Here is a 25,895-nt window from a genome sequence, read left to right as displayed (position 1 = left end):
TCATGAAAATAAAATATATTAAGAAAGAGAGAATCCAAGTGGTCTGCTTGCTTTTCCACACCTAACACTCCCTGAGCACAGGAGAGGAAGCACACAGAGAAAGGCTGTGCCCCCCGTCCACACACACACACACACACACACACACACACGCACACACACGCACACACGCACACACACGCACACACGCACACACGTGCCAGGGGAGGAATGATCTGATGTCTTCATGCAATATATGGGTCCATACTAGAGAAAAGGAAATTACCATGCATGAGGACACAGTTCAATCCCCCAGTCCCCACCGGTGGGGTTGGGGGAAGTTCACAAGCAGTGGAGCAGTGCTCAGATATCTCTCCTCTAGGTCTCTCTCACTTCACTATCTCTTTCTGCCTCTCACCTGCTATCTAAAGAAAAAAAAATGAATTGCATTTTTGTATACAGATTAGAAATGCAGAAGGAAAACCCTCTCTCTTTTTAAGTATTTTATTTATTTTTAATGAAAAAGAGATATTGAAAGGGACAAGTCAATGCCCCGCTCAGCTCAGCTCTGGTTTACGGAGGTGCTGGGGATTGAGCCAGGGACCTCAGAGCCTCAGGCACGAAAGTCATTTTGCATAACCATTATGCTGTCTCTCCATCCCTAGAAGGAAAAACTCATTTAAAGAATCAACAAACAGGGGCTGGGTGGTGGTATACCTGGTTGAGTGCACATGTTATAATGCACAAGGACCCAGGTTTGAGCCCTTAGTCCCCACCTGCAGGGGAAAAGCTTCATGAGTGGTGAAGCAGGTCTGCAGGTGTCTCTCTGCTTCTCTATTTCCTACTTCCCTCTCAATTTCTTACTGTTTCTATCCAATAAATAAATGATTTAAAATTTTAAAAAACAAACATGAAAAATGAATAAAAAGAATCAATATGAAAAGAGTGAAAAAATATGTAACAAAAGTATAGCATCCGGGTGGGTGGGGAGAGTACAGGTCCAAGAAGGATGACAGAGGACCTAGTGGGGGTTGTATTGTTATATGGGAAACTGGGAAATGTTATGCATGTACAAACTATTGTATTTACTGTTGAATGTAAAACATTAATTCCCCAATACAGAAATTTAAAAAAAAGTATAGCATCCAAATGACAAAGAAATAAAAGATGAGGAAGGTAGATAGCATAATGGTTATGTAAAGAGACTCGTGCTTGAGGCTCCAAAGTCACAGGTTCAATCCCCCTCCCCCCACCACCATAAACCAGAGCTAAGCAGTGCTCTGGGAAAAGAAGAGAAAAGAAAAGAAAAGAAAAGAAAAGAAAAGAAAAGAAAAGAAAAGAAAAGAAAAGAAAAGAACAGGGGAGGGGAGGGGAGGGAAGGGGAAGGGAGGGGAAGGGAGGGGAAGGGAGGGGAAGGGAAGGGAAGGGGAGGGGAGGGGAGGGGAGAAGGAAGGGGAGGGGAGGGGAGAAGGAAGGGGAGGGGAGGGGAGAAGGAAGGGGCAGGGCAGTGGCGCACCTAGTTGAGTGCACATGTTAGAATGTGCAAGGACTGGGGTTTGAATCCCTGTTCCCCACCTGCAGGGGGAAAGCTCCACAAGTGGTGAAGCAGGGCTGCAGGTGTCTCTCTGTCTCTCTCCCTCTCTATCTCCCCCTTCCCTCTCAATTTCTGACTATCTCTGTAAACTGAAGATATTAAAAAAATTTTTTTAAAAAGAAAGAAGGAAAGGAAGAAAGATATAAAAGATCTGAACAAATGACAATGAATATTCTAGTTTGGACAAGGAAAATAGAATATAAATGTGAAAGTCAAATTTCCCCTATTAATGTATAGTTTAAGTTAGGTTCAGAAAACAGACAAGTAGCATTGGTGGTATAGTGGTGAGCATTGTTGCCTTCCAGAAAACAGACAAGTTGATTCTATGGAGAAATATTTGTACAATAACCAGAATAATTCTGAAAAAAAGTAGTAATGAAGGAAAATAGAATCTAAGAGATAGTAGGCATAGGACAAGCCATAATATAGTAGGAGATGGTACAAACTCATGAATAAGCAGAGTCAATACAAGGAGAGTCCAGAAATAGGCCCTAACACATTCAGAAATTTTGTCTCTGATCAAGATAGCTCAGAGTATCCGGTTTTCATTCAGTTACAACAACCTGGAAAAAAAAATTAAAAAGTTACATCCCTCCTCCTACTTATCTTTTTTTTTTTTTTAGGTTTTTTATTTATTGTTAGATAGATACAGAGAGAAATTGAGAGGGGAAGGGGAGATAGGGAGAGAAGGAGAGACACCTCCAGCTTCACCACTCGTGAAGCTTTCCCCTGCAGGTGGGGGCCAGAGACTTGAACCTGGATCCTTCGGCACCGCAATGTGAGCACTTAATCATGTGCAGTACCACCTGGCCCCACTCCTCCTACTTCTTTTACCAAAATGAGTACCAACCAGGACTAAGATGTAGATTAGAAAACAAGACTAGAGATGTATCTAAGGACAATATTAAAGGCATTAAAAAAAAATCTCAGGAGGGTGAGGGAGATAAAACAATGATCATGCAAAGAGACTCTCTTGCCTGAGGCTTTGAAGTGCAGGTTCAGTCCCCTGCACTAAAAGCCAGAGCTGAGCACAGTGCTCTGGTAAAAAAACAAACAAACAAAACCCAGAATAAAGAAGGCAAAAGGGTTTTTCCATTCAAGAGGAGGCAAAGGTGCAACTTTCTTTGGTCGTCCCAAATTCGGGTTCATCCGACATCAGCCACCTCCACCATGCCGTCAAAGTTCAACCTCAAGGAGATCAATGCGGTGTACCTGAGATGCACTGGTGGGGAAGTCAGCACCACTTTCATCCTGGCCCCCAAGATCAGGCCACTCAGTCTGTCTCCAAAAAAAGTTGGTGATGACAATGCCAAGGCTACTGTTGATTGAAAGGGTCTGAAGATTACAGTAAAACTGACAATCAAGGGAGTCGGGCTGTAGCACACTGGGTTATGCACACATGGACCAGCCTAATGATCCTGGTTCGAGCCCCGGCTCCCCACCTGCATGGGGGGCTGCTTCACAAGTGGTGAAGCAGGTCTGCAGGTGTCTATCTTTCTCTCTCCTCTCTGTCTTCCCCTCCTTTCTCCATTTCTCTCTGTTCTATGTGGCAACAACAACATCAATAACAACAATAATAATAACCACAACAATGATAACAAGGGCAACAAAAAAGGGAAAAAAAAACAAAACCTGACAATCTGACAATCCAGAACAGACAAGCCCAGATTGAGGTGGTGCCTTCTGTGTCTGATCTCACCATTAATGCCCTCAAAGAACCACCAAGAGACAGAAAGAAGCAGAAAAAACATTAAGCACAGTGGAAACATCACTTTTGATGAAACTGTCAACATTGCCCAACAAGGCGCCGATCTTTAGCTAGAGAACTCTCCGGAACCATAAAAGAAATCCTGGGGATGCTCAATCTGTGGGTTGCAATGTTGATGGCTACCATCCTCCTGACATCATAGATGACATCAACAGTGGTGCTGTGGAATGCCCACCTAGATAAGAATTACAAAGGGGAAGTCAGGCAGTAGCTCAGAGGATTAAGCGCAGGTGGCTCAACGAGTTAAATGCAGATGGCGCCAAGCACAAGGACTGGTGTATGGATCCTGGTTCGAACCCCTGGCTCCCAACCTGCAAGGAGTCACTTCACAAGTGGTGAAGCAGGTCTCCAGGTGTCTATCTTTCTCTCCCTCTCTCTGTCTTCCCCTCCTCTCTCCATTTCTCTCTGTCCTATCCAACAACAACAATAAAAAAACAAGGACAGAAAAAGGGAATAGATAAATGAATATTTTTTAAAAAACTACAAAGGAGGGAGTCAGGCAGTAACGCAGTGGGTTAAGTACACCTGGTGCAAAGCGCAAGGACTGGTGTAAGGATCCCGGTTTGAGCCCCCAGCTCGCCACCTGCAGGGGAGTCGCTTCACAAGTCGCTTCTCCTCGCTCTCCATTTCTCCCTGTCCTATCTAACAATGATGACATCAATAAGAACAATAATAACTACAACAATAAAACAAGGGCAACAAAAGGTAATAAATAAATTAAATATTTTTAAAAGAATTACAAAGGAAAAACAAGAAATGGTGGGCAAACCTTTCTTTTGAGTAGCCCTTTCTAGAAGCTTCAGCAGTTAAAAACCTACAATTCCATCAGCTTCCTCACCCAGTTAGCCTACTCCTACTCACTCTCTTCCCTGCTGGCTGGCCACATAAGGTGCAGTTCTGTGACCCCAAACCCTAGGGACTTGATGCGGCTCACCATGCCCAGTGTGCAAACCGCACTCTGCAGCCTGCTCACAGCCTGGCTCCTGGACTGCAGTGGGATCCTTTGACCTGGAGGCTGCATGCTGGCATCCTGTGGATGCTGAGCACTGCCCTGCTCTGTTCTCTGTGGTGTTCCTGCATCTCTCCTTAGGACCTGCTCATGGAAAGATGACTGAGCACCAGAAGGTGGCTGAGAGCCAGGAGCCAGGGCAGAGAATGGTCCCACTGATGGAACAGTGCCTCGGATTGCTGAAAGTCACTGCAGAGAGTTTGAAGACTAAGAGAGGAAGATGCTACCAGATTCCAGATGCTACCATAATGCCAACCTGACTTCCCTGGGCAAATGACCCCACCAATGTGTCCTGGAGCCCCGCTCCCCTACAGCTCTGCCCCACTAGGGAAAGAGACAGGCTGAGAGTATGGATCGACCTGTCAATGCCCATTTCAGCGGGGAAGCAATTACAGAAGCCAGACCTTCCACCTTCTGCACCCCAGAATGATCCTGGGTCCATACCACCAGAGGGATAAAGAATAGGAAAACTTTCAAGGGAGGGGATGGGATACAGAGTTCTGGTGGTGGGAACTGTGTAGAGTTATACTGCTCTAATCCTATGATCTTGTCAATATCTCCATTTTATAAATAAAAAAAATTAAAAAACATTAATAATTACAAAGGAAGGTGATTAAATAAAGGATTATTTGAAATTCTAAAAATAAAAATAAACTAGAGGGGAGTCAGGTGGAAGCACAGTGGGTTAAGCACACGTGGCGTGAAGCACAAGGACCTGCATAAGGATCCCAGTTTGAGCCGCCAGTTCCCCACCTGCAGGGAAGTCGCTTCACAGGCAGAAGCTGGTCTGCAGGTGTCTTTCTTTCTCTCCCCCCTGTCTCTACCTCCTCTCTCCATTTTTCTTGTGCTATCCAACAACGATGACATCAATAACAACAATAACCACAACAATAAAAAAGGTAACAAAAGGGAATAAATAAATAAACTAAAAAAAAAAAAGGTCAATAACCTACTGAAGGAAAAAAATGTGTAGCAAATGGGCAGGGAGATAGCAAAGATATTAACACTTCAGACATGCATGCCTGAGGTGCCAGAGGTTCCAGGTTCAATTCCCAGCACTACCATAAACCAGAGCTCTGAACTTTCTCTCTCTACTGCATTAAAATAAACAAATCTTTAAGATTTTTTAAATTAGGGACTGGGTGGTGGCACATCCAGTAAAGTATATACATTACTATGCACAAGGACTGGGGTTCAAGCCCTTGGTTCATATCTGCAAGGGGAAACTTCCTGGGAAGTGACACAGTGCTACAGGTGTCTCTCTCTCCTTCCTTCTCAATTTTCTGTCTCTATCAAAATGAAAAGATGAAGAGAAAAAAATGGTTGCCAGAAACAGTGGATTCTCATGTAGGCACCAAGCCACAGTGATAATTCTGGTAGCAATAAAAATTTTTGTAACACGAATGACAAAAAGGCTAATTTACAGGTCCAAGAAGGATTCAGAGGACCTAGTGGGGGTTGTATTGTTATATGGGAAACTGGGGAATGTTATGCATGTACAAACTACTGTACTTACTGTTGAATGTAAAACACTAATTCCCCCCAAAAAATAGACACCATAAAAAAAGGCTAATTTTCTAAATATATATAGATCTAAAGTTCCTGAGAAAAGCAAGAATTGAAAGAAAAACATAAAAAGGCCATCTTTGAAATTCACTTTGGGCTTAAAAGAAAATGTGAAGGCAACAGGCTCACACATTACCATGAGAACACACACATTGTTATAATGCACAAAGACCTGGGTTCGAGCCTCAGGTCACCAGATGGGAACACATGCAGGGGAAAATTTCACTAGCAGTGAAGCAGTACTATGGTGTCTCTCTTTTCATGTCTGTATTTCACCCTTTATCTAGAGCAGGGGTGGGGACCTTTTCTTCCTGTCAAGGGCTATTTGGATATTTATAACATCATTGTGGGTCATGTTCAATTATCAGCTTAAAAATGAGCAGTTCATGCTGCTAACAGTTGCCTTGGCAGAGCCAGACAAAGTAACTTCAAGGGCTGTACAACCCTCAGGCCAGATGTTCCCCACCCCAATTTAGAGGCAACAAAGGAAATGAATACAATGTATTTGTGCAGGCAAGACCCAGTGATAACTCTAGTGGCAGAAAAAAATATATATATATATATATTTTTTTTTTTTTTTTTAAAGGAAGTTGGCACATAGTCCCCACTGTCCAACCACACTGAGATGCAGAGTCACTAAGGAAAGTCTGGCAGGTGTTTGCATTTGCATATAAATCCCATTTATGCCTGTTAAATAAGGCAAATAATTGGTGGAGGAGATAGTATAATGATTATGCAAAGAGACTCTCAAGCCTGAAGTTCCAAAGTCACAGCTTCAATCTCCTGTATCACCATAAACCAGAGCTAAGCAGTAGGGGGAAAAATGAGGGTCAGGTGGTGGCGCACCTGGTTGAGCACATATGTTACAATGCTCAAGGACTGAGGTATGAGTACCCGGTCCCCACCTGCAGGGGGAAAGCTTTGTGTGTGGTGAACAGGGCTGTAGGTCTGTCTCTCTCTCTCTCTCCCTCCCTCCCTTCCTCCCTCTTCCCCTTCCCTCTTAATTTCTGGCTGTCTCTATCCAATAAGTAATAATTAATTTAAAAAACTGATTTTGGGAGTCGGGTGGTAGTGCAGCAGGTTAAGCGCAGGTGGCACAAAAGCTCAAGGACCAGCTTAAGGATCCTGGTTCAAGCCCCCAGCTCCCCACCTGCAGGGGTGTCGCTTCACAAGTGGTGAAGCAAGTCTGCAGGTATCTATCTCTCCCCCTCTCTGTCTTCCCCTCCTCTCTCCATTTCTCTCTGTCTTATCCAACAATGACATCACAACAATAACTATAACAATAAAACAAGGACAACAAAAGGAATAAGTAAATAAATAAATAAATAAATATTTAAAAACTGATTTTCTAGGGGTCAAGCGGTGGCACACCTGGTTGTGCACAAACATTAAAGAGCACAGAGACCCAGGTTCAAGCCTGGGAGTCTCCACCTGCTGGGGGGAAACTTCACAAGTGGTGAAACAATGCTGCAGCTGCTTTCTTCCTCTCTCTCTCTCTCTTTCCTTCTTTCAAAGGAAATATTCTGAGACCTGACCCCCTACTCTCATGGGAAGAACTTATCTTCCTGAAACAAACTGAAGGGGACATGCTGAAAACAAGCAGACCCCTCACACCCATGCAGGAAGACTTACTCCTGCCTGTACCCAACACATCTGGGCCAGAAATACCTCCAAATGAATTATAAATCTAAGTCCTGACATAAGACACTATATATGGCTCACCACCAGCCTGTCCCGTGTTGGGCTCCTATGATGCCCCTGGCTGGGCACTCTCACTTTCCCAGCCAGGGCTCCTGAGGTCCCCTGGCTACTTTAGCTGTGCTTCTCAAGCTCTCCCCTGGCTACTACAGTCTAACGTTCCTCAGTCTACACACCTACTTGCCTCATTTAGTGTCTCATATTTATATATATATATATATATATACACACACACATATATATAATATATATACATATATATATTTATCTATGTATTCTCTTTTGTTGCCCTTGTTTTACTGTTATAGTTGTTGTTGGATAGGACAGAGAGAAATGGAGAGAGGAGGGGAAGACAGAGGGTGGAGAGAAAGACAGGGGAGTCGCTTCACAGGCAGTGAAGCAGGTCTGCAGGTGTGTCTATCTTTCCTTATCTTTCTCTGCCCGTCTGAAAGATAGACACCTGCAGACCTGCTTCACTGCCTGTGAAGCGACTCCCCTGTCTTTCTCTCCACCCTCTGTCTTCCCCTCCTCTCTCCATTTCTCTCTGTCCTATCTAACAACAATGACATCAATAACAACAACAATAACTAACCGCTTATGAAGCGACTCCTCTGTAGGTGGGGAGCCAGGGGCTCGAACCGGGAATCTTATGCTGGTCCTTCTGCTTTGCGCCACATGCACTTAACCTGCTGCGCTACCACCTGACTCCCCAGTGTCTCATTATTTTTAACACCCTTTCCCTCTTAATTTCTGCCTATATCCAAAATAAGCTAGTGAAAATGCTTTTTAAAAATAATAAGGCGAATAGGGCCAGTGAGATAGTTCACGTGGATAGTGAGATACTTTGTCATGTGTGCAACTCAAGTGCGAGTCCAGCTCCCACCACACTGAAGAAAGTTTCAGGTGGTCTGGGAGATGACACAGCAGAAAGACACTGGACTCTCAAGCATGAGGTCCTAAAGTTCAATCCCTGGCAGCACATGTACCAGAGTGATGTCTTGTTCTTTCTCTCTCTCATCTTTCTCATTAATAAATAAATATAATCTTTTAAAAAAGGAAGAAAGCTTAAGTGCTGTGGGGTCTTTCACTCTCTCTGCCTATTATCTAAAATAATAATTGTATTATTATTATTATTATTATTATTATTATTCAGGGGCCAGGTGGTGGTGCACCTGGTTGAGTGCACAAGTACAAGGTCCAGGGTTCAAGTCCCCAGTCCCCATCTGCAAGGGGAAAGTTTTGTGAGTGGTGAAGCAGTGCTACAGGTGTCTCTCTTCCTCTATCACCCCCCTCCCCTCTTAATTTCTGGCTGTCTCTACTCAATAAATGAATAAAAATAATTTAAAAAATTAAAAATAAGTGGTTCGGGAGATGGTACAATGGATAAAGCATTGGACTCTCAAGCAGAAGATCCGGAGTTCAATCCCTGGCAGCACATGTACCAGAGTGACATCTAATTTCTTCTATCTTTCCCATTAATAAATAAAATGTTTTAAAAAAATAAAAATAATAACAACAATAACATCATAACATTTTCTTTTTTATCAGATGATGCTTAGCTCTGGGCTATGGTAGTTTGAAAGATTGAACCTTGGCCTTTGGAGCCTCTGGCATGAGTCTCTTAGCATAACCATTATGTTATCTCCCACTCCCTTGCACATAGCAATTTTATAAGACATCTAATGTAGAGACACTCAGACAGAACCGCTGTGTCTGAACCATTGGGGAAAGGCCCTCCTGACATGTACACCATCTGAGTGCAAATTCTGGAGAGGAATGGAAAGCTTGGAAGTTAGACCGTTTCTAGCCATTGTTTGTAGAATGATCACTGCAGGTACAAGTACACTGCCCACAGCCTCTCAGTCCATTGAGCCACAGAATACACCTTGCTTCAGCTCCCTTCACAGCTTGCTGGAAAAGGACAATAACAGCAACAATAAAGCTTAATGCAGACCAGCTGCATTCAGGATTATTAATGGGCTTCAAATTGGGTGCTGGGGCACAGAATGTTGAGATTTTGTTGTTGTTGTTGTTATTGTCACTGGGGCTTCACTGCTCCAAGTCCACTTTCTCAGATAGAAAGGCAAAGAGACAAAGGGAGAGAAAAACACCACAGCTCTGAAGCTCCCTCCAGTGTGGTGGGGCCTGGGCTCAAACCTGATAAATAAATATAAAAAAATCATTTAAAAAATTAAATGATTTGGAGGTAGTATCATTTTTTACACCTAATTTGCTTACTCCTTTATTTTTAAAAAATTGTATTAATTTTGGGTATTTTTAAAAATTATTTTAACCAGAGCACTGCTCAGCTCTGGCTGATGAGGGTGCAGGGACTAAACTTGGGAACCTCAGACATGACAGTCTGTTGCAGAACCACTGTGCTACCACCCAGGTCCATATGCCTTTGGAAGATGCAGCAGTCACTACAAAGCTAGCAGCTGACTGTCATTTTCCCAGAAGCACTTTCTCTGAGTTACTCAGTGTTTCTTCCCTAGTTTGCTTTGGAGGGCCCTTTCTCCCCTCTGTGGGCCTGGCCAGTGGCTTCATCCTCAAGCCACAGTGCAGGGCCAAGATAAGATCTCTTCTAGCCCATCAGAAGCTAGCCCTTCCAGGAGTCCAGGAGTTGAGGCCCAGGATCCTTTCCTTCCCAGCAAAATGTTAATGCTGGGAAAAGGTCTTCCTGGAAAGGGAAGGCAAAAGGTTAAAGCAAGGTCTCAAATTGCTGGCTCAGTGAGGAAAGCACAGGACTTACCAGCATGAGGCCCTTTGTTCCATCCCAACCACCATTAGTGTTCTGGCCTCTCTTAATTGCTCTCTGTCCTCCACCCCCCATGAAATAACCTTTAAAACAAATCAGTCTTAGGTATGTTTGTTTTTTTAATTTATTGTTTAAATGGAATAGATAATTCCATTTAATTATTTCAAATATTTATTAGATATCTAGAGAGAAAGTGAGAGACCAACGCAATGATTGCCACCTCAACATGCTTCAGCTCAGACTGTGTACAGACACTTCACGCGTGGAATGACAACCTTTCAGCTTCATTACTCGGGTGAGACCTTTCCTTTCATAGTATTCTCTAATTCCATCCCAGGTGGTTCACTTTCTAACAAAGTCCCAAAACCTAGATATAGACCAGGTTCTGTGAGAGAGAGCATATGTTCACACGTATCCATAAACTAGTGCAAAATATATACCTGAAAGCAGAAGTACACTAGAGTTTGCAGTGAGTACCCCCCTAACACTTCCTCTCCACTATTCCAACCTTTGGGTCCATGATTGATCAACAATTTGTTTGGCTTTGCATGTTAACTCTCTTTTCAGCTACCAGGTTCCAGATGTCATCAGGATGCTGGCCAGGCTTCCTTGGACTGAAGACCCCATCAATATGTCCTGGAGCTCTGCTTCCCCAGAGACCCACCCTACTAGGAAAAGAGAGAGGCAGACTAGGAGTATGGACGGACCAGTCAATGTCCATGTTCAGTGGGGAAGCAATTACAGAAGCCAGACCTTCCACCTTCTGCAACCCACAATGACCCTGGGTCCATGATCCCAGAGGGATAGAGAATGGGAAAGCTATCAGGGGAGGGGATGGGATATGGAGATTGGGTGGCGGGAATTGTGTGGAGTTGTACCCCTCCTATCCTGTGGTTTTGTTAATGTCTCCTTTCTTAAATAAAAAATAAATTTTAAAAAAAGTGAGAGACACAGATATAGAGAGGGGAGAAGGGCCGGGTGATGGTGCCCAGTTGAGTGCACATGTTACAGTGCACAAGGACCCAGGTTGGAGCTCCCAGTCCCCGCCTGCAGGGGGAAAGCTTTGCAAGTGGTGAAGCAGATCTGCAGGTGTCTCTCTCCCTCTCTATCTCTTCTTTTCCTCTCAATTTCTGGCTGTCTCTATCCAATAAATAAATAAAGATTTTTTAAAAATTAAAAGAGTGCTTCCATTCACCTCTTTAAAAAGCAAAAAAATGAGAGAGGGGAAAGAGACAACTGCAGCACTGCTCCACCACTCATGAAGCTTCTCCCTATAGGCAGGGACCAAGAACTTGCTTGACCCAAGTTCACAGGCATGGTCACTAGTGCGCTCCAATGATCCCTGCATAACAAGAAGAAGGCCAGTGAAGCTACCTTGTCCCCTGTGCTTTTTTCCTTTCTCTTTTCTTATTTTTATTTTTGCCACCAAAGTTGTTGTTGTTATTATTTTTACCAGAGCTTATTATTATTATGTTATTTTGACCAGAGCACTGCTCAGCTCTGGCTGATGGTGATGTGGGGATTGAACCTGGAACTTTAGAGCCTCAGGCGTGAGAGTCTCTGTATAACCATTATGCTATCTACTCCCGTCAGCCCACCCTCCTGCCCGCCACCAAAGTTATCACTGCAGCCAGGCCACAATATCACTCCTCTGCTCCCAGAAGTCTCCTTTTATTTATCATTGCTTAGATAGAAGGTGAGAGACAGGATGAGAGAGAAAGGGAGAGAGAGAGGCAGAAGAGAGATGCCACAGCACAACTTCATTGCTTTTGAAGCTTCCCCTGTGCAGGTACTCTGGTGTGGTTGTTGAAGGCTCAAATATAAGTCCTTGCACATGGCCAAGTGTGCACTCTAGCAGGCGAGCTGTCTCCCAGCACCCTGGCCCCTGCATTTTCATGCCAAGATAGTGTACACCCTCACAGTCCTCCTGATCTAGTGCAAGGACTACGAAAGTGCTGCAGTGACCACATCTTTTGTAAACAAAACCCGAGAGGTATGAGTTTACTTATGGAATGTGGGTGGTTAAAACTGATGTTATCTCAGGAATCAGAGCAATTGGGACTATTTCTGAGAGGGCCAGAGATGAAGTTTCTGTCTTCAGAATCTGGGTAAATGAAAACTGTCATTAGCTTCCGATTTCTTTTTCTTTTTTCTTCTTTTAAATTTTTTATGTTCTTTTTTTTATTTACTCACTTTATCTTTTTTTTTTTTTTAACTAGAGCACTGCTCAGTACTGGTTTATGGTAGTGCCAAGGATTGAATCTGGTACCTAGGAGCCTCAAGCATGAAAGTCTTTAGCCACACCTACAGAAATCTAATTTTTGACATGGAGCCCAGAGTCCAAAACATCAAATGGAGTAAGGAGAGCCTATCCAACAAATGACACTGGGAAAACTGGGTTGAAACATGCAGAAGAATGAAACTAAACCACCACATTTTATCAGATACAAAAGTAAACTCCAGATGGATCAAAGATTTAGAAGTTACGCTAGAAACCATCAAACACTTAGAGGAAAACAGGTAGAACTCTCTACCATGTAAGTTTCATCTTCATTGATTCAAATCCAATTGCAAGGAAAAAAGAAAAAATAAATCAATGGGACTTCATCAAACAGAAAAGCTTCTGGGGGCCAGGTGAAGGTGCACCTAGCCAAGCACATGCACTACAGTGTAAAAAGACCAAGGTTCCAACCCCTGGTCCCCAACTGCACGGGGGAAAGCTTCACAAGTGGTGAAGCAGGGCTGCAGGTGTCTGTCTCTCTCCCTCTCTGTCTTCCCCTCCTGTCTCAATTTCTCTCTGTCTCTATCCAATAATAAATAGACTTTTTTTAAATCATCAAAATAACTTCAAACAAACAAACAAACAAAAAAAAAAAACAGAAAAGTGTATGGTCCAGGAGGTGGCACAATGGATAGTATTGAACTCTCAAGCATGAAGTCCTGAGTTTGATACCTGTACCAGAGTGATGTCTGGTTCTTTCTCTCTGTTTCTCCTTCTTTCTCATTAATAAATAAAATCTTTAAAAAAAAAAAGGGGGGGAGTCAGGTGGTAGCGCCTCGGGTTAAACGCACGTGGCGCAAAGCCCAAGGACCAGCCTGAGGATCCCAGTTTGAGCCCCCGGCTGCCCACCTGCAGGGGAGTCGCTTCACAGGCGGTGAAGCAGGTCTGCAGGTGTCTGTCTTTCTCTTCCCCTCTGTCTTCCCCTCCTCTTTCCATTTTTCTCTCTCCTATCCAACAAAGGCGACATCAATAACAACAATAATAACTACAACAACAATAAAAAACAACAAGGGCAGCAAAAGGGAAAACAAATATTTTTTTAAATAAGCTTATTAAAAAAGAAGAAAAGAAAAGCAAGCTGTAAAGCAGTGTGAGAGAATTCATGTGGAAACAGAATATATAAATAGTTTAAGATGGCACACTGGGAAGAAAAAAACAGCAAAGAATGAACACAAACCAAAAAAGCAGATAAAAGAATGAAGTCAGGGCACGTGTCTAAATTGGAGTGTGAGGGTGGGGCGGCACTCTGGCCGTATCTCTAATGCCGTCTCTAATGATGACCTTGCCTAGGGGCAGGGAGATAGCTCAGGCAGTTAAGAGCACAAGCTAGCATGCTTGAGGTCCCAGAGGTCACAAATTCAAACATGGTTTATGCCACAGCTGAGCTGAGCTGAGCTCCAGCCCTCTCTGCCCCCTCTCCCCTTCTCTCTTTATAATAAATAAATGTTAAAAGGAAGAACAATTGTTAGGTGCTGGGTGGCGGTGACACACTGTGTTTAACACTATGTGAAAGGTCCTGCTCAAGGACCCCCCACCCCACCTGTAGCCAGAGCACTTCTCTGAGCTGTGAAGAAGGTTTGTGAGTGTTTTATCTTTTTTCTCCCTCTTTACCTCTCCCTCCCCTCTCAACTTCTCTCTGTCCTATGAAATAAAATAGAAGAGAAAAAAGAGGGGAGCAGGCAGTAGTGCAGTGGGTTAAGCGCACATGGTGCAAAGCGCAAGGACCAGCTTAAGAATCCCCATTCAAGTCCCCGGCTCCCCACCTGCATAAGGGTCACTTCACAAGTGGTGAAGCAGGTCTGCAGGTATCTAACTTTCTCTCCCCCTCTGTCTTCCTCTCCTCTCTCAATTTCTCTCTATCCAATCCAACAAAGATAGCTGTAACAACAATAATAATAGGAAAATGGCCACCATGAGTAGTGGATTTGTAGTGCTAGCACCAAGCTTTAGTGATAATCCTGGAGGGGGAAAAAAAACACAGAATTTTGAGGCCTGGTTGAATGACACATTACAGTATGCAAGGGCCTGGGCTCAAGCTCCCAACCTGTCCCCATCTGCAGTGGGGTAAGTTTCACAAGTGCTGCAGGCCTTCCTCCCTATCTATCTATCTATCTATCTCCACCTCTCCTTTCAATTTCTAAGAATTTAAAATAATAATAATAATCAAATATACTAGAATTTTAAGAGTGGTGGTTTAAAAACCACTAATTTCGGGAGTCAGGCAGTAACGCAGCGGGTTAAGTGCACGTGGCACAAAGTGCAAAGACTGATTCGAGCCCTGGCTCCCCACCTGCAGGGGAGTCGCTTCACAGGTGGTGAAGCAGGTGTCTTTCTCCCCGTCTTCCCCTCCTCTCTCGATTTCTCTCTGTTCTATCCAACAATGACGACAACAATAACAACAATAATAACTACAACAATTTTTAAAAAGGGCAACAAAAGGGAAAATAAATAAATATAAAAATAAAAAGTCTCAGGTTCAAGCCCTCGTACTACCATAAGCCAGAGCTGGTATAAGTAAATAAATAACTATAAAAAATTTTTTAAAAAAACAACACTAATTTAGGCAGGCAAGACAACTTACCTGGACAATGTACCTGTTTTGTCATGCATACAACCCAGGTTCAAGTCCAGTCCCCGACATACTGAAAAAGTTTTGGTGCTGTGGTGTCTTTCTTCCCTCCCTATTTTTTTCTTCTCTCTTTTTTTAAATTCATTTTATTTATTTACTTATTTTTAAAGTTTTTTTCCCTTTGTTGTTTATTGTCATTGTTGTTATTGTTGTTATTGCTGTTGTTGTTGTTGGGTAGGACAGAGAGAAATCAAGATAGGAGGGGAAAACAAAGGGGGGGAGAGAAAGACACCTGCAGATCTGCTTCACCGCTTGTGAAGCGCCTCCCCTGCAGGTGGGAAGCCAGGGCCTCCAACCAGAATCCCTACACCAGTCCTTGTGCTTTGCACCACCTGCAGTTAACCCGCTGCGCTACCACCCGACTCCCATCTCTACTTCTTTCTAGTAGAAAACAGTTGGCTCAAAGTGGCCCCAAGTGAGGCAAAGTAACAATAATAATAATAATAATTTGATTTAGTTCAACTGGTGGAACACACACATTACCATGTACAAGGTCCTAGATTCAAACCAACAGCACTAGGGCCGTGAAATAGCTCACTTGGATGGTGAACTGCTTTGCCTTGTGTATGACTCATATTCTCGGCCAGCCCCCCTGTATTGAGGGAAGCTTTGGTGCTGTGGTCTCCTTCTCTCTCTCTATGCCTTCTCTTTCTCTCCTGGATCTGTATCTTTTCCTTTCTATCTGAAAAGAGAGAGGGAGAGAGAGAGAGAAATGAAAAAGTCAGCCCTGATGTAGTGCCATCACACATACTCGAGGTCCTGGCACCAAGACATAAAAACAAACAAAAAACACTTGTTTTTTTTTTTAAAAAAATTTTGTTTTGTTTTTTAAATTTTAAAGAGGCTCTGATTTATATGACTTACACAACAGTTAAAACCAAATAAGCGGAGGCTGGGTGGTGGCTCACCTGGTTAAGCACATATGTTACAAAGCGCAAAGACCAGGGTTCAAGCTGCCAGTCCCCACCTTCAGGGGGAAAGCTTTGCAAGTGGTGAAGCAGGGTTACAGGTGTCTCTCTGTCTCTCTTACTATCTACCACTCCCTTACCTCTCAATTTCTGTCTGTCTCTATCCAATAAACAAATAAAGATAAAAAATAAATAAATAAAACAGGGAGTCAGGTGGTAGTGCAATGGGTTAAGCACAGGTGGCACAAAGCACAAGGACGAGCATAAGGATCCGGGTTAAGCCCCCAGCTCCCCACCTGCAGGGGAGTCGCTTCGCAGGCGGTGAAGCAGGTCTGCAGGTGTCTATTTTTCTCTCCTCTTCTTTGTCTTCCCCTCCTCTCTCCATTTCTCTTTGTCCTATATAACAACCACGACATCAATAACAAGAATAATAACTACAGCAACAAAACAAGGGCAACAAAAGTGAATAAATATTTTTCAAAATAAATAAATAAAACAAAGAAACGGATACTATTGGGCTATTAGAAAAGTCCTCACACATTTTTTGGAAAGAAAAACGGGGAAAAATGTGATGACTTTTCTGACAACCCAATAAGGAAAGAGCTCGAGCTATGTAGTGATGGACCACAGAACCCCTGGTAACCTTGACAGTGAAGGATCAGGCAGGATAAAGAAGAGATGGAGGGCAGGGGACATAGCGTAATAGTCATGCAAAGAGACTCTTAAGCCAGGTGGTGGGAATCCGGTTATGCGCGCATATCACTAGCACAAGGACTCTGGTCCAAGCCCCATTCCCCACCTGAAGAGGGAAGGCTTCAAGAGTGGTGAAGCAGGTCTGCAGGTGTCTTTCTCTCCCCCTCTCTACCTTCCTGTCTCAATTTCTCTCTGTCCTGTCAAATAAAAAGAATAAAAAAGGAAAAAAATGGCGGCCAGGAACAGTGGATTCTTAGTACATGCGCCAGTTAACTCTGGTGGCAAAATAAAGGAAACAAACAAAACTCTCAGTGCTCTGGTAAAAAAAAAAAAAAAGAGGGCAGGATATTGAGCAGCTTTACCATATGTGCGAATCAGGTTTGAGCCTGGCCCCCACTGCATTAAAGGAAGTTCTGGTACTGTCATCTTTATCTCTATCTTAAAAAAAAAAAAGGGTGGAGGTATAGCATAATGGTTATGCAAAGAGACTTTCATGCTTTCATGCCTGAGGCTCTCAAGTCCCAGGTTCAATCCCTCACACCGCCATAAACCAGAGCTGAGCAGTGATCTGGTTAAAAAAAAAAAAAAAAAAGAGGGGGGTCGGGTATTAGGGAAACCGGTTAAGCACACATGGCCCTGAGTGCAAGGACCTGCATAAGGATCCCAGTTCGAGCCCCACCCCCACCCCTGCTCCCTACCTGCAGAGGGGTCCTTCACAAGTGGAGAAGCAGGTCTACAGGTGCCTATCTTTCTCCCTCCCCCTGTCTTCCCCAACTCTCTCGATTTCTCTCTGTCCTATCCAACAATGACAGCAATAACGATTAAAAAAAAAAAAAAAAAAAACAAGGGCAGCAAAAGGGGTAAAAATAGCCTCCAGGAGCAGTGGATTCCTAGTGCAGGCACTGAGCCCCAGCAATAACTCTGGAACAAAAAAAATTTTTTTTTTTTAATTTTTTAAAGGAGCAGAAGAGATGGAGACCCTCAGCTGAGGGCAGATGGAAGCATGCTTCCTCCCTGCCTCCCCTACACTGCTGACCAGTGAATACTCAGGGAACCTCTTTTGACTGAAAGACTGAAAGACATCCTTAAGTGACAGTGAGCAGTAAGCCTGGGCTGACAGTTTGCTTCCAGTGTCCTCTGGCCTTGTTTCCACTCAGCTCCAAACATGCTGCTATAACTCACCTCTAATATCTGCTCTCTTCCTCTAATCCCTTCATCTGGCCCCTTCCTTCTCTGCATGAGGCCTAGCACCCTGTCAGATCTCAGATCTTGGCAGGATTTCTTCTTTCCTTCCCAGTTCTCCAGTGAAGATTGTCCCTTAAGGCAAGGACACCAAATTTGGAGGCTCCTCCATGTACAGCTCACCTCCCCTCCCTGCCCTGAATTTCTGCACTTGTTCCTGTAGAGTTTAGTCTAAGAGGCTGCCTGGGAATGGTCACTGGATCTCAAGAAGCCAGGTCTCCCTGGCTATGCCCTGATCTACACAGTGAACCTGCAGAGTTTACCAGAGACCTGAACTCACTCTCTTCCAGAGCACAGGAACCAAAATAAGTGCTTTAGTTGTCTCTGTGGAATGAGATAAAGTATAGTGAGAGTTTTGTGCCCTCTGTTTTGCCTTTAAATTAAATCAGCACCAACTGCAGAGTCAAGGAGTCACCCACCAATAATCAAACTGCAAATGTCACAGCAGCATGAATGCCACCTATGCTAGGGACACAGTTTGTGGCCTAGAGGCTCAAAGAAGGACACACCAGCCCCAATCCTAAGTCCATTTTTGGATGCCTCTGCAAAGTATATGCTTCTAGGCCAAAGGCACCATTACTGTAGCCCCACACAGACCCAGTCACCCACTGCTAAACTCCAGGATACCCTGACTAACTCTTTCCTGACCACAGAGGCAGGAATGCAATGGAACCTTGAACCCATGAGTGAGTCAGCCTGTGTCTTAGCGATGGGCAGCCGTTTGCTCTATTTATGAGTTCAAAGTACTGCCTCCTTCATAACCTCCCACCTAGAAAGGCAGCAGGTAGGATACGCCCGTGACTTCTAGCTGACCAGGCCTGGTCCGCTATGGTCCACGGGTTGAAGCTGCTCCATTCATGCCTCAGTTCAGGCCTCACCCGCTGGAAGCCTGCAGTCCACACCTTCCACCCTGCAGACCTCACACATGTCCAAACCCTCGTGAAGTTAGAGATGCACAATTCAAACAGCTGCCCCAACTCACCAGCCCGGTCTTAGGTCTGGTGGATGGTAGGTAACAATACGATGAATAATGTTACCAACTTCAGCAATGACCTTGAGACTGCTCCCCCCCCCCCCCAAGGAAATCTGAGCCTGTTGGGAGTGATCGCTCTCGGCTTTCATAACTAGTTAAGTGCACACACACCCCAAACAGTACATAATCATGATCAAGTGTTGTGGTGGTATTTTGCCAGGAAGGATTTACAGATAAATCACAAACTCTGTGGCACCACCATTACTTTAAAAGAACACTGGGGGTACTGGAGAAAAGTGGATGGAAGGTGATGGCAGAAGAGGGACAGTCGCTCTAACAGGGTCTTGGGGACGCGGGTATCCACCTGCCCTCATTGCTCGGGGCGCTTCGGGGGAACATCAGCAACGCGACATCTACTCCGATGCGAGTCAATGGAAAAACACGCACCGGGATGGGGGGCAGCGCCAGGCGATGCGGTTCCGAGGCCAAAGGCGCCCCAAGCGCGCCCCGCCCGGCCCCCCACGGAGCCCCAGGCCCGGGACTCGCCGCCATCCCCGGCCCGGCACAGCCCAGGGCCCCGGACTCCCCCTCCGCCCGAGGCTTCCCTGTGCCCCAGTTCCGCATGGCTCAGGGCGCCGTTCCCGCAGCCCCGCGCCCCTGGCCCCCGGCCCCCGGCCCGGGCCCGGGCGCCCCCTACCCGCACCCCACCCCGCAGCTGCCGCGGCCGCCAAGGTCCGCAAGAGCGGCCCCGGGAGGCGGGCGGGCAGTCGGGCGAGGGTCCAGGCAGGGGGAGGCCGGGCTGCAGGCCGCGGGGAGGCTCGGGCCCCCAACGCAATCCCCCGCCGCCACGGCCCCGAACACCGCACTCACCCTGGCGACGCCATGAGCTCGGTCGCGTCTCAGCGCTGCCGCCACCGCCGCCGCCTCCGCTTCCTCTGAGCCCAAGACTCCGCGCCCGCCGGGGAGGGGCCTCGCCGCAGGCCTCCCGCCCGCCCGACCCAGGCCGCCTCGGGGCCACCTCGGGCGGCGGGGCCGCGGGGCGGAGGCGCGTGTCCCGACTCGGGCCTGGGGGGCTTGGAGACCGGGACCGGGGCCGGATGAGCGTGAGCAGGAGCGGGAGCGGCGCGGGAGTCGCGCGGCCGGCAGCCGCTCCGAGCGGCCTAGGGGCGGCGAGGGCGCCGGGACGGCCGCTAGGGCCTGCAGCCCGGCCCACCTGGCCAGGTGCGCGCCGCGGGGCTCTCCGGTAAACGCCGGAGGTGCCCAGACCACCGGGCCACGAAGCAGCAGCAGGACGGGGTGAAGTCTCCCCCTCCCTGCGGTTGGAGTTTAATTTCCTTCAAGAAAGCTGTATTCGCCCTGAAGTGCAAGGCCTAGTGTCACAATGATTGATCAAAACAATAACTTTTGGGCTGGAGACAGCATAAAGGTTATGCAAGCAACTTCCATGCCTGAGGCTCTGAACTCTCAGGTTCAGTCCCCAGCAATGCCATAAACCAGAGCTGAGCAGTGCTCAGTTAATAATAATAAACATAACTTTTTGCTCTTACTCACTGTGCTTTCTGGCAGAAGTTGCTGACCTCTGTAAACTGACTACCTCAAGTAAAATGGGTGTAAAATCACTTTATGAGTGGGGCTGGTAGTAGTGCATGTGGTTGAGCACACATGTCACAAAGCAGAAGGACCCGGGTTCAATCCCCTGGTCCCCACCTGCAGGGGGAAAGCTTTGAGAATGGTGAAGCAATGTTACAAGTGTTTCTCTGTCTCTCACCCTTTCTATCCCCTTCACTCGCAATTTCTGGCTGTCTCCATACAATAAAGATAATTTAAAATATTTTTTAAATATCACTCTGAAACACCCCTGTAAAGACTGAGGGGGTGCCAAAGTAAAAACCCTGTGGTGAGGGGTAGACATGCAGCTTCCTGGGCCAGTGGGGGGTGGGAGTGGGTGGGAGGGATGGGTCACAGTCTTTTGGTGGTGGGAATGGTGTTTATGTACACGCCTAGCAAAATGTAGACATATAAATCAGTAGTTAATTAATATGAGAGGGGGAAAATCAATTGTATGTCTCAAAGTTTTTCAAAACACAAACTGAATCTTTTTAATGTATAGGCTGTGTATTTGATATGCGGACTCTCTCAAAAGCCTAGACCAGTAGATCAGAAGCATCCAATAGCACAGCTATATACAAGATATTGGGTACTGTACAGCAAACCATAACAAAAGGACTTTTCAAAGTTAACCCAATTACCAAGTAATGTGATGATAACATTAACTATCGATTGTCTTTTTGAACCCTAAGACAGCAAGAACCTCACATCTCCACTATAGAGCCCCTACTTCCCTCAGTCCTGGAACCCTTGGATAGGGCCCACTTTCCCATATGCCTCTCCCAATCCATATCAAATAATATTGTATCCGCCGATCACAACCTAACCAACGCAACTCACAGAGTTTTCCCTCTGCAGTATGATGAGTTGGGCAACCCAGATGTGGCTGACCATCTCATTGCCTCCCTGGATACAGCACGCCAAGCCCGCTGGCAACAACTCACGGAAAGTCTGAACTTCACCCACTCAAGTAGGAAGGCCAGTCACCTAACTCAAGTTGGACGTGCTAAGATCGACCCAGTCTGGAAAAGAGAAATTTCCCATGAGTGGTCATCCCACTTCCGTTTATCTTGTCCATCTCCAAAACTCTCTCCTTTTACACTGTCTGAACTGGAAGACGCTTTGAAGAGGGTTAAACCTGGAACGGCTGCTGGCTATGATAACATCACCCCAGAACTCATTCTTAACTTGGGCCCCACGGCAAAGAAGTGGCTCACTACATTCCTGTCCCACATCTTGGAATCCGAATCTATGCCCAAAATTTGGCGTCGTGCGAAGATAATAGCAGTTTTGAAACCAAAGAAAGACCCTACACTGGCCACCAGCTATAGACCAATTTCTCTCCTCTCCGTGTGTTACAAACTCCTTGAGAGGCTGCTTCTGTCACGTATTTCTCCTCTTACAGAGAAATTCCTATCACCCGCCCAAGCTGGTTTCCGCCCAGGAAGATCTACCTATGAACAAGCCCTGGCCCTCTCAACTTACATTGAAAATGGGTTCCAGAAGAATTTGAAGACGGGTGCTGTCTTTGTTGATCTCACAGCCTGGCACCGTGGTCTCCTAGTCAAGATCTCAAGATGCCTGCCTCCATGGTGGCCAACACTATATCGTTTCTTCTCCAAAACAGAAGATTCCAGGTACATCTGGGTGACAAGTCTAGCAGATGGAGACTTGTCTCAAGTGGCCTCCCCCAGGGCTCTGTTCTGGCTCCTACGCTATTTAATATTTACATCAATGACCTTCCAGAAACTTCTTCAAGGAAGTTCATCTACGCCAATGACATCTGCTGTGCAACTCAGGCATCCAAGTTTGACATCCTCGAGGAAACACTCATGAAAGATATGTCTCTGATATCTGATTACTGTACAAAATGGCGACTAATCCCTAGCACTGCAAAAACGGTATCATCTGTTTTCCATCTACACCATGCCTCGGCCTCGCGTGAGCTTAATGTGCAGCTTGACGATATGGCATGAAGCCCAGCCAGTCTATCTTGGCGTTACTCTCGATCACACTCTGTCATTCCATGAACATCTCATAAAATCTGCAGCAAAGGTGGGCGCGAGGAATAACATCATTGCAAGACTGGCCAGCTCCTCAAGGGGCGCGAGCGCTTCCACACTACGATCATCATCTCTGGCATTATGCTATTCCACCGCAGAATACTGTGCCCCAGTATGGTTCCGTAGCCCCCATGTCCACTTGGTCGATTCCAAATTATATTCCTCCATGAGGATAATTTCTGGAACCATCCGTTCCACCCCGGTTCCATGGCTGCCAGTTCTTAGCAACACCGCCCCGCCAGATATTCATCGGGATGCGGCATCATCTAAGTTCATTTCCCACGTCTACGCTCGACCGGACCTGCCAATATATGTGGATATCTTCGCCCACCCTGTTCAACGCTTGACGTCTCGTCACCCAATCTGGTCCCCTACGCCTACACTGAACTTCTCTGTTCCAGTCTTTTGGAAACAGAGTTGGCAGTCAGCTGAGGTAAAGAACAAACACCTCATCACAGACCCCTGCAAGCGTCAACCCGGCTTTGACCTAGCACGTTATGATTGGGCCCTCCTCAATCGCTATCGAACAGGCCATGGCCGGTGCGCCGCTATGTTCCATCGCTGGGGAGCCAGAGACGACCCGAACTGCCCCTGAGGCTACAGACAGACTATGACCCACATAGTCAACGACTGCCACCTCTCCAGATTCAAAGGAGGTCTCGAAACTTTACATCAGGCTCAACCTGACGCTGTTGACTGGCTACGGAAGAAGGGCAAACACTAGAAGAAGAAGCCAGAGTTGAGCAGAGCTCTGGTAAAAAAAAGAAAAAAAAAAAAAAAGGAGTCCCGGCGTAGCGCAGCGGGTTAAGTACTCGTGATGCAAAGCGCAAGGACTGGTTAGGATCCTGGTTCCAGCCCCCGGCTCCCCACCTGTAGGGGAGTCCCTTCACAGGCGGTGAAGCAGGTCTGCAAGCCTCTGTCTCTCTTCCTCTCTATCTTCCCCTTCTCTCAATTTATCTCTGTCTCTATACAATAATAAATAAATAAATAATTTAAATAATAATAAAAATCCCAGCACCACCTGAGCAGTGATCTGTTAAAAATAAATATGTAAAGTCCCTAGCCTCTCTATGAGGATCTCCTGTATTATTAATCTATGTATAGTACATTGTATGTAAAGCTTAACACATTGCTTGTGGTCTCTTTCCCTCCCTGAAAATTATTCAACATTTCCAGTCTCCGATTCCGTTCAATAAAATAAAAACTCACAATTGTTGCCTTAAATTCAAAAGGTAATTAAATGCTCATTTTATATGAGGTGGTAGGTGAAGCCCCTGGATTGAGAGACCAAAAATAGGTATGAATCCTAGCAAAGAAGATTTTGGGAATCAGTCCTGCTGCTAACTGGCCTGATTCAAGGCAGTAATGATTTAATGATTATCACTGAGTGAGGTCAGATCAGTTTTAAAAATAAATTTTGGTTGTGTAGACCTAGCTTTGTTGGTAGAAAATAGGACTTATGGGTGGAGGGTAAGTAGCATAATGGTTATACAAACAGACTCTAATGCCTGAGGCTCCAGAACCCCAGGTTCAGTCCCCCACACCACCATAAGCCAGAGCTGAACAGTGCACTGGTTAAAAACAAAACAAAACAAAACAAAAAAACAGAGAATAGGATTTATGTGCCTTGGGCTCCTGGTTTAATGTCAGTGTACTTCTTTCTTTATCTTATACAATGTCTATTTGAAAAAAAAATACTAACTTTGTTGGTTTTATTAATAGGTAATATAGGGAGTCGGGTGGTAGTGCAGTGGGTTAAGCCTCATGTGGTGCAAAGCGCAAGGACTGGTGTGAGGATCCTGGTTCTAACCCCTGGCTCCCCACCGACAGGGGAGTCGCTTCACAGGCAGTGAAGCAGGTCTGTAGGTGTCTGTCTTTCTCTCCCTCTCTCTGTCTTCCCCTCCTCTCTCCACTTCTCTCTGTCCTATCCAACAATGATGACATCAACAACAATAATAACTACAACAACAAAAAAAAATAAAAAATAAAAATAAAAAAATAACTACAACAACAATAAAAACAACAAGGGAAACAAAAAGGAAATAACTAAATTTTTTAATAGGTAATATAAATTCACTGAAATTAGTCTTCAACATAAGTTTGAATGAGTATAAGGCATTTCATCATTTTTTAGCTATCTTCTTATTTTTGGACGTAAATAGGTCTGGGAAGATAACAAGGGTTATGCAAAAAAAAATTTCTTTTTTTTTAATATTTATTTATTCCCTTTTGTTGCCCTTGTTGTTTTATTGTTGTAGTTATTATTGTTGTTGTCGTTGTTGGATAGGACAGAGAGAAATGGAGAGAGGAGGGGAAGACAGAGAGGGGGAGAGAAAGATAGACACCTGCAGACCTGCTTCACCGCCTGTGAAGCGACTCCCCTGCAGGTGGGGAGCCGGGGTTCAAACCAGGATCCTTATGCCGGTCCTTGTGCTTTGCGCCACCTGCGCTTAACCCGCCGCGCTACAGCCCGACTCCCCTACAAAAAAGAATTTCATGCCTGAGGCTTTGAGGTCCCAGGTTCAATCTTCAGCACCACTATAAACCAGAGTTGAGCTGTGCTCTGGTTTAAAAATAATAATAATTAATATAAATATTACAGATAATATTTCATTGTAAGGGACATGGACAACAATAAATGTGCCTGCTGCCAAAATTTCCTAAACATAACCACAATTATGTACTTAAATTAAATTCCTAGGATTTGAAATTTCAGGCCAAAGGAAGTCAGAAATTTAAGTCTTTTCAAATACATATATAATCTCTGTGTGTTTACATATACATATATGCACACACAAAAAAGACTGTGTTCTCTCCCTATTTAGACAACACTGACAGTACCACTTTCCTAAAAAATTTCTAGAAATTCTATACATTTTCTACCATCATCAGTTTGACAGGTTAAAAACCAACATTTCAGCAAAGTGGCAGATGGGAAAACCCAAGTCTTTAAGTCTCCACAGAAACATGAAGACAACTGAAAAACAGTCAAGGGTCTACAACAACCAAGCACACACTCAAGCGGGAAAAAAATTTATTTTTAAAAAAAATTGTTTTTATTATTGTTAGGTTGTAAATCTAAGGAAGCACCAAGAGACTGAGATGATGTAAAAACAGAGAGCGTCTATT

The 25,895-nt window shown here is 45.1% G+C and overlaps 1 protein-coding gene and 1 pseudogene across 2 annotated transcripts in view; one reads left to right on the top strand and one right to left on the bottom strand.

Annotated features, from left to right (window-relative positions):
• Window positions 1-20,472, bottom strand: part of URGCP (upregulator of cell proliferation) — a 45,139-nt gene extending 24,667 nt beyond the window's left edge. The window contains exon 1 of one of the 2 annotated variants that reach the window (XM_060198768.1): window positions 19,966-20,472. In XM_060198768.1, the coding sequence (XP_060054751.1) occupies window positions 19,966-19,979 (14 nt within the window). In that variant the 5' untranslated portion in view covers window positions 19,980-20,472. The remainder of the gene's footprint in view (window positions 1-19,965) is intronic. The other variant, XM_060198760.1, reaches the window with a different exon arrangement.
• On the top strand, window positions 2,681-3,521 carry LOC107522840 (large ribosomal subunit protein uL11-like; annotated as a pseudogene).
• Window positions 20,473-25,895: the final 5,423 nt, after the last annotated feature.

This window comes from Erinaceus europaeus, chromosome 1, assembly GCF_950295315.1.
Source record: "Erinaceus europaeus chromosome 1, mEriEur2.1, whole genome shotgun sequence".
Classification (NCBI taxonomy): domain Eukaryota; kingdom Metazoa; phylum Chordata; class Mammalia; order Eulipotyphla; family Erinaceidae; genus Erinaceus; species Erinaceus europaeus.
This window is presented reverse-complemented; position numbering and strand designations above follow the sequence as displayed.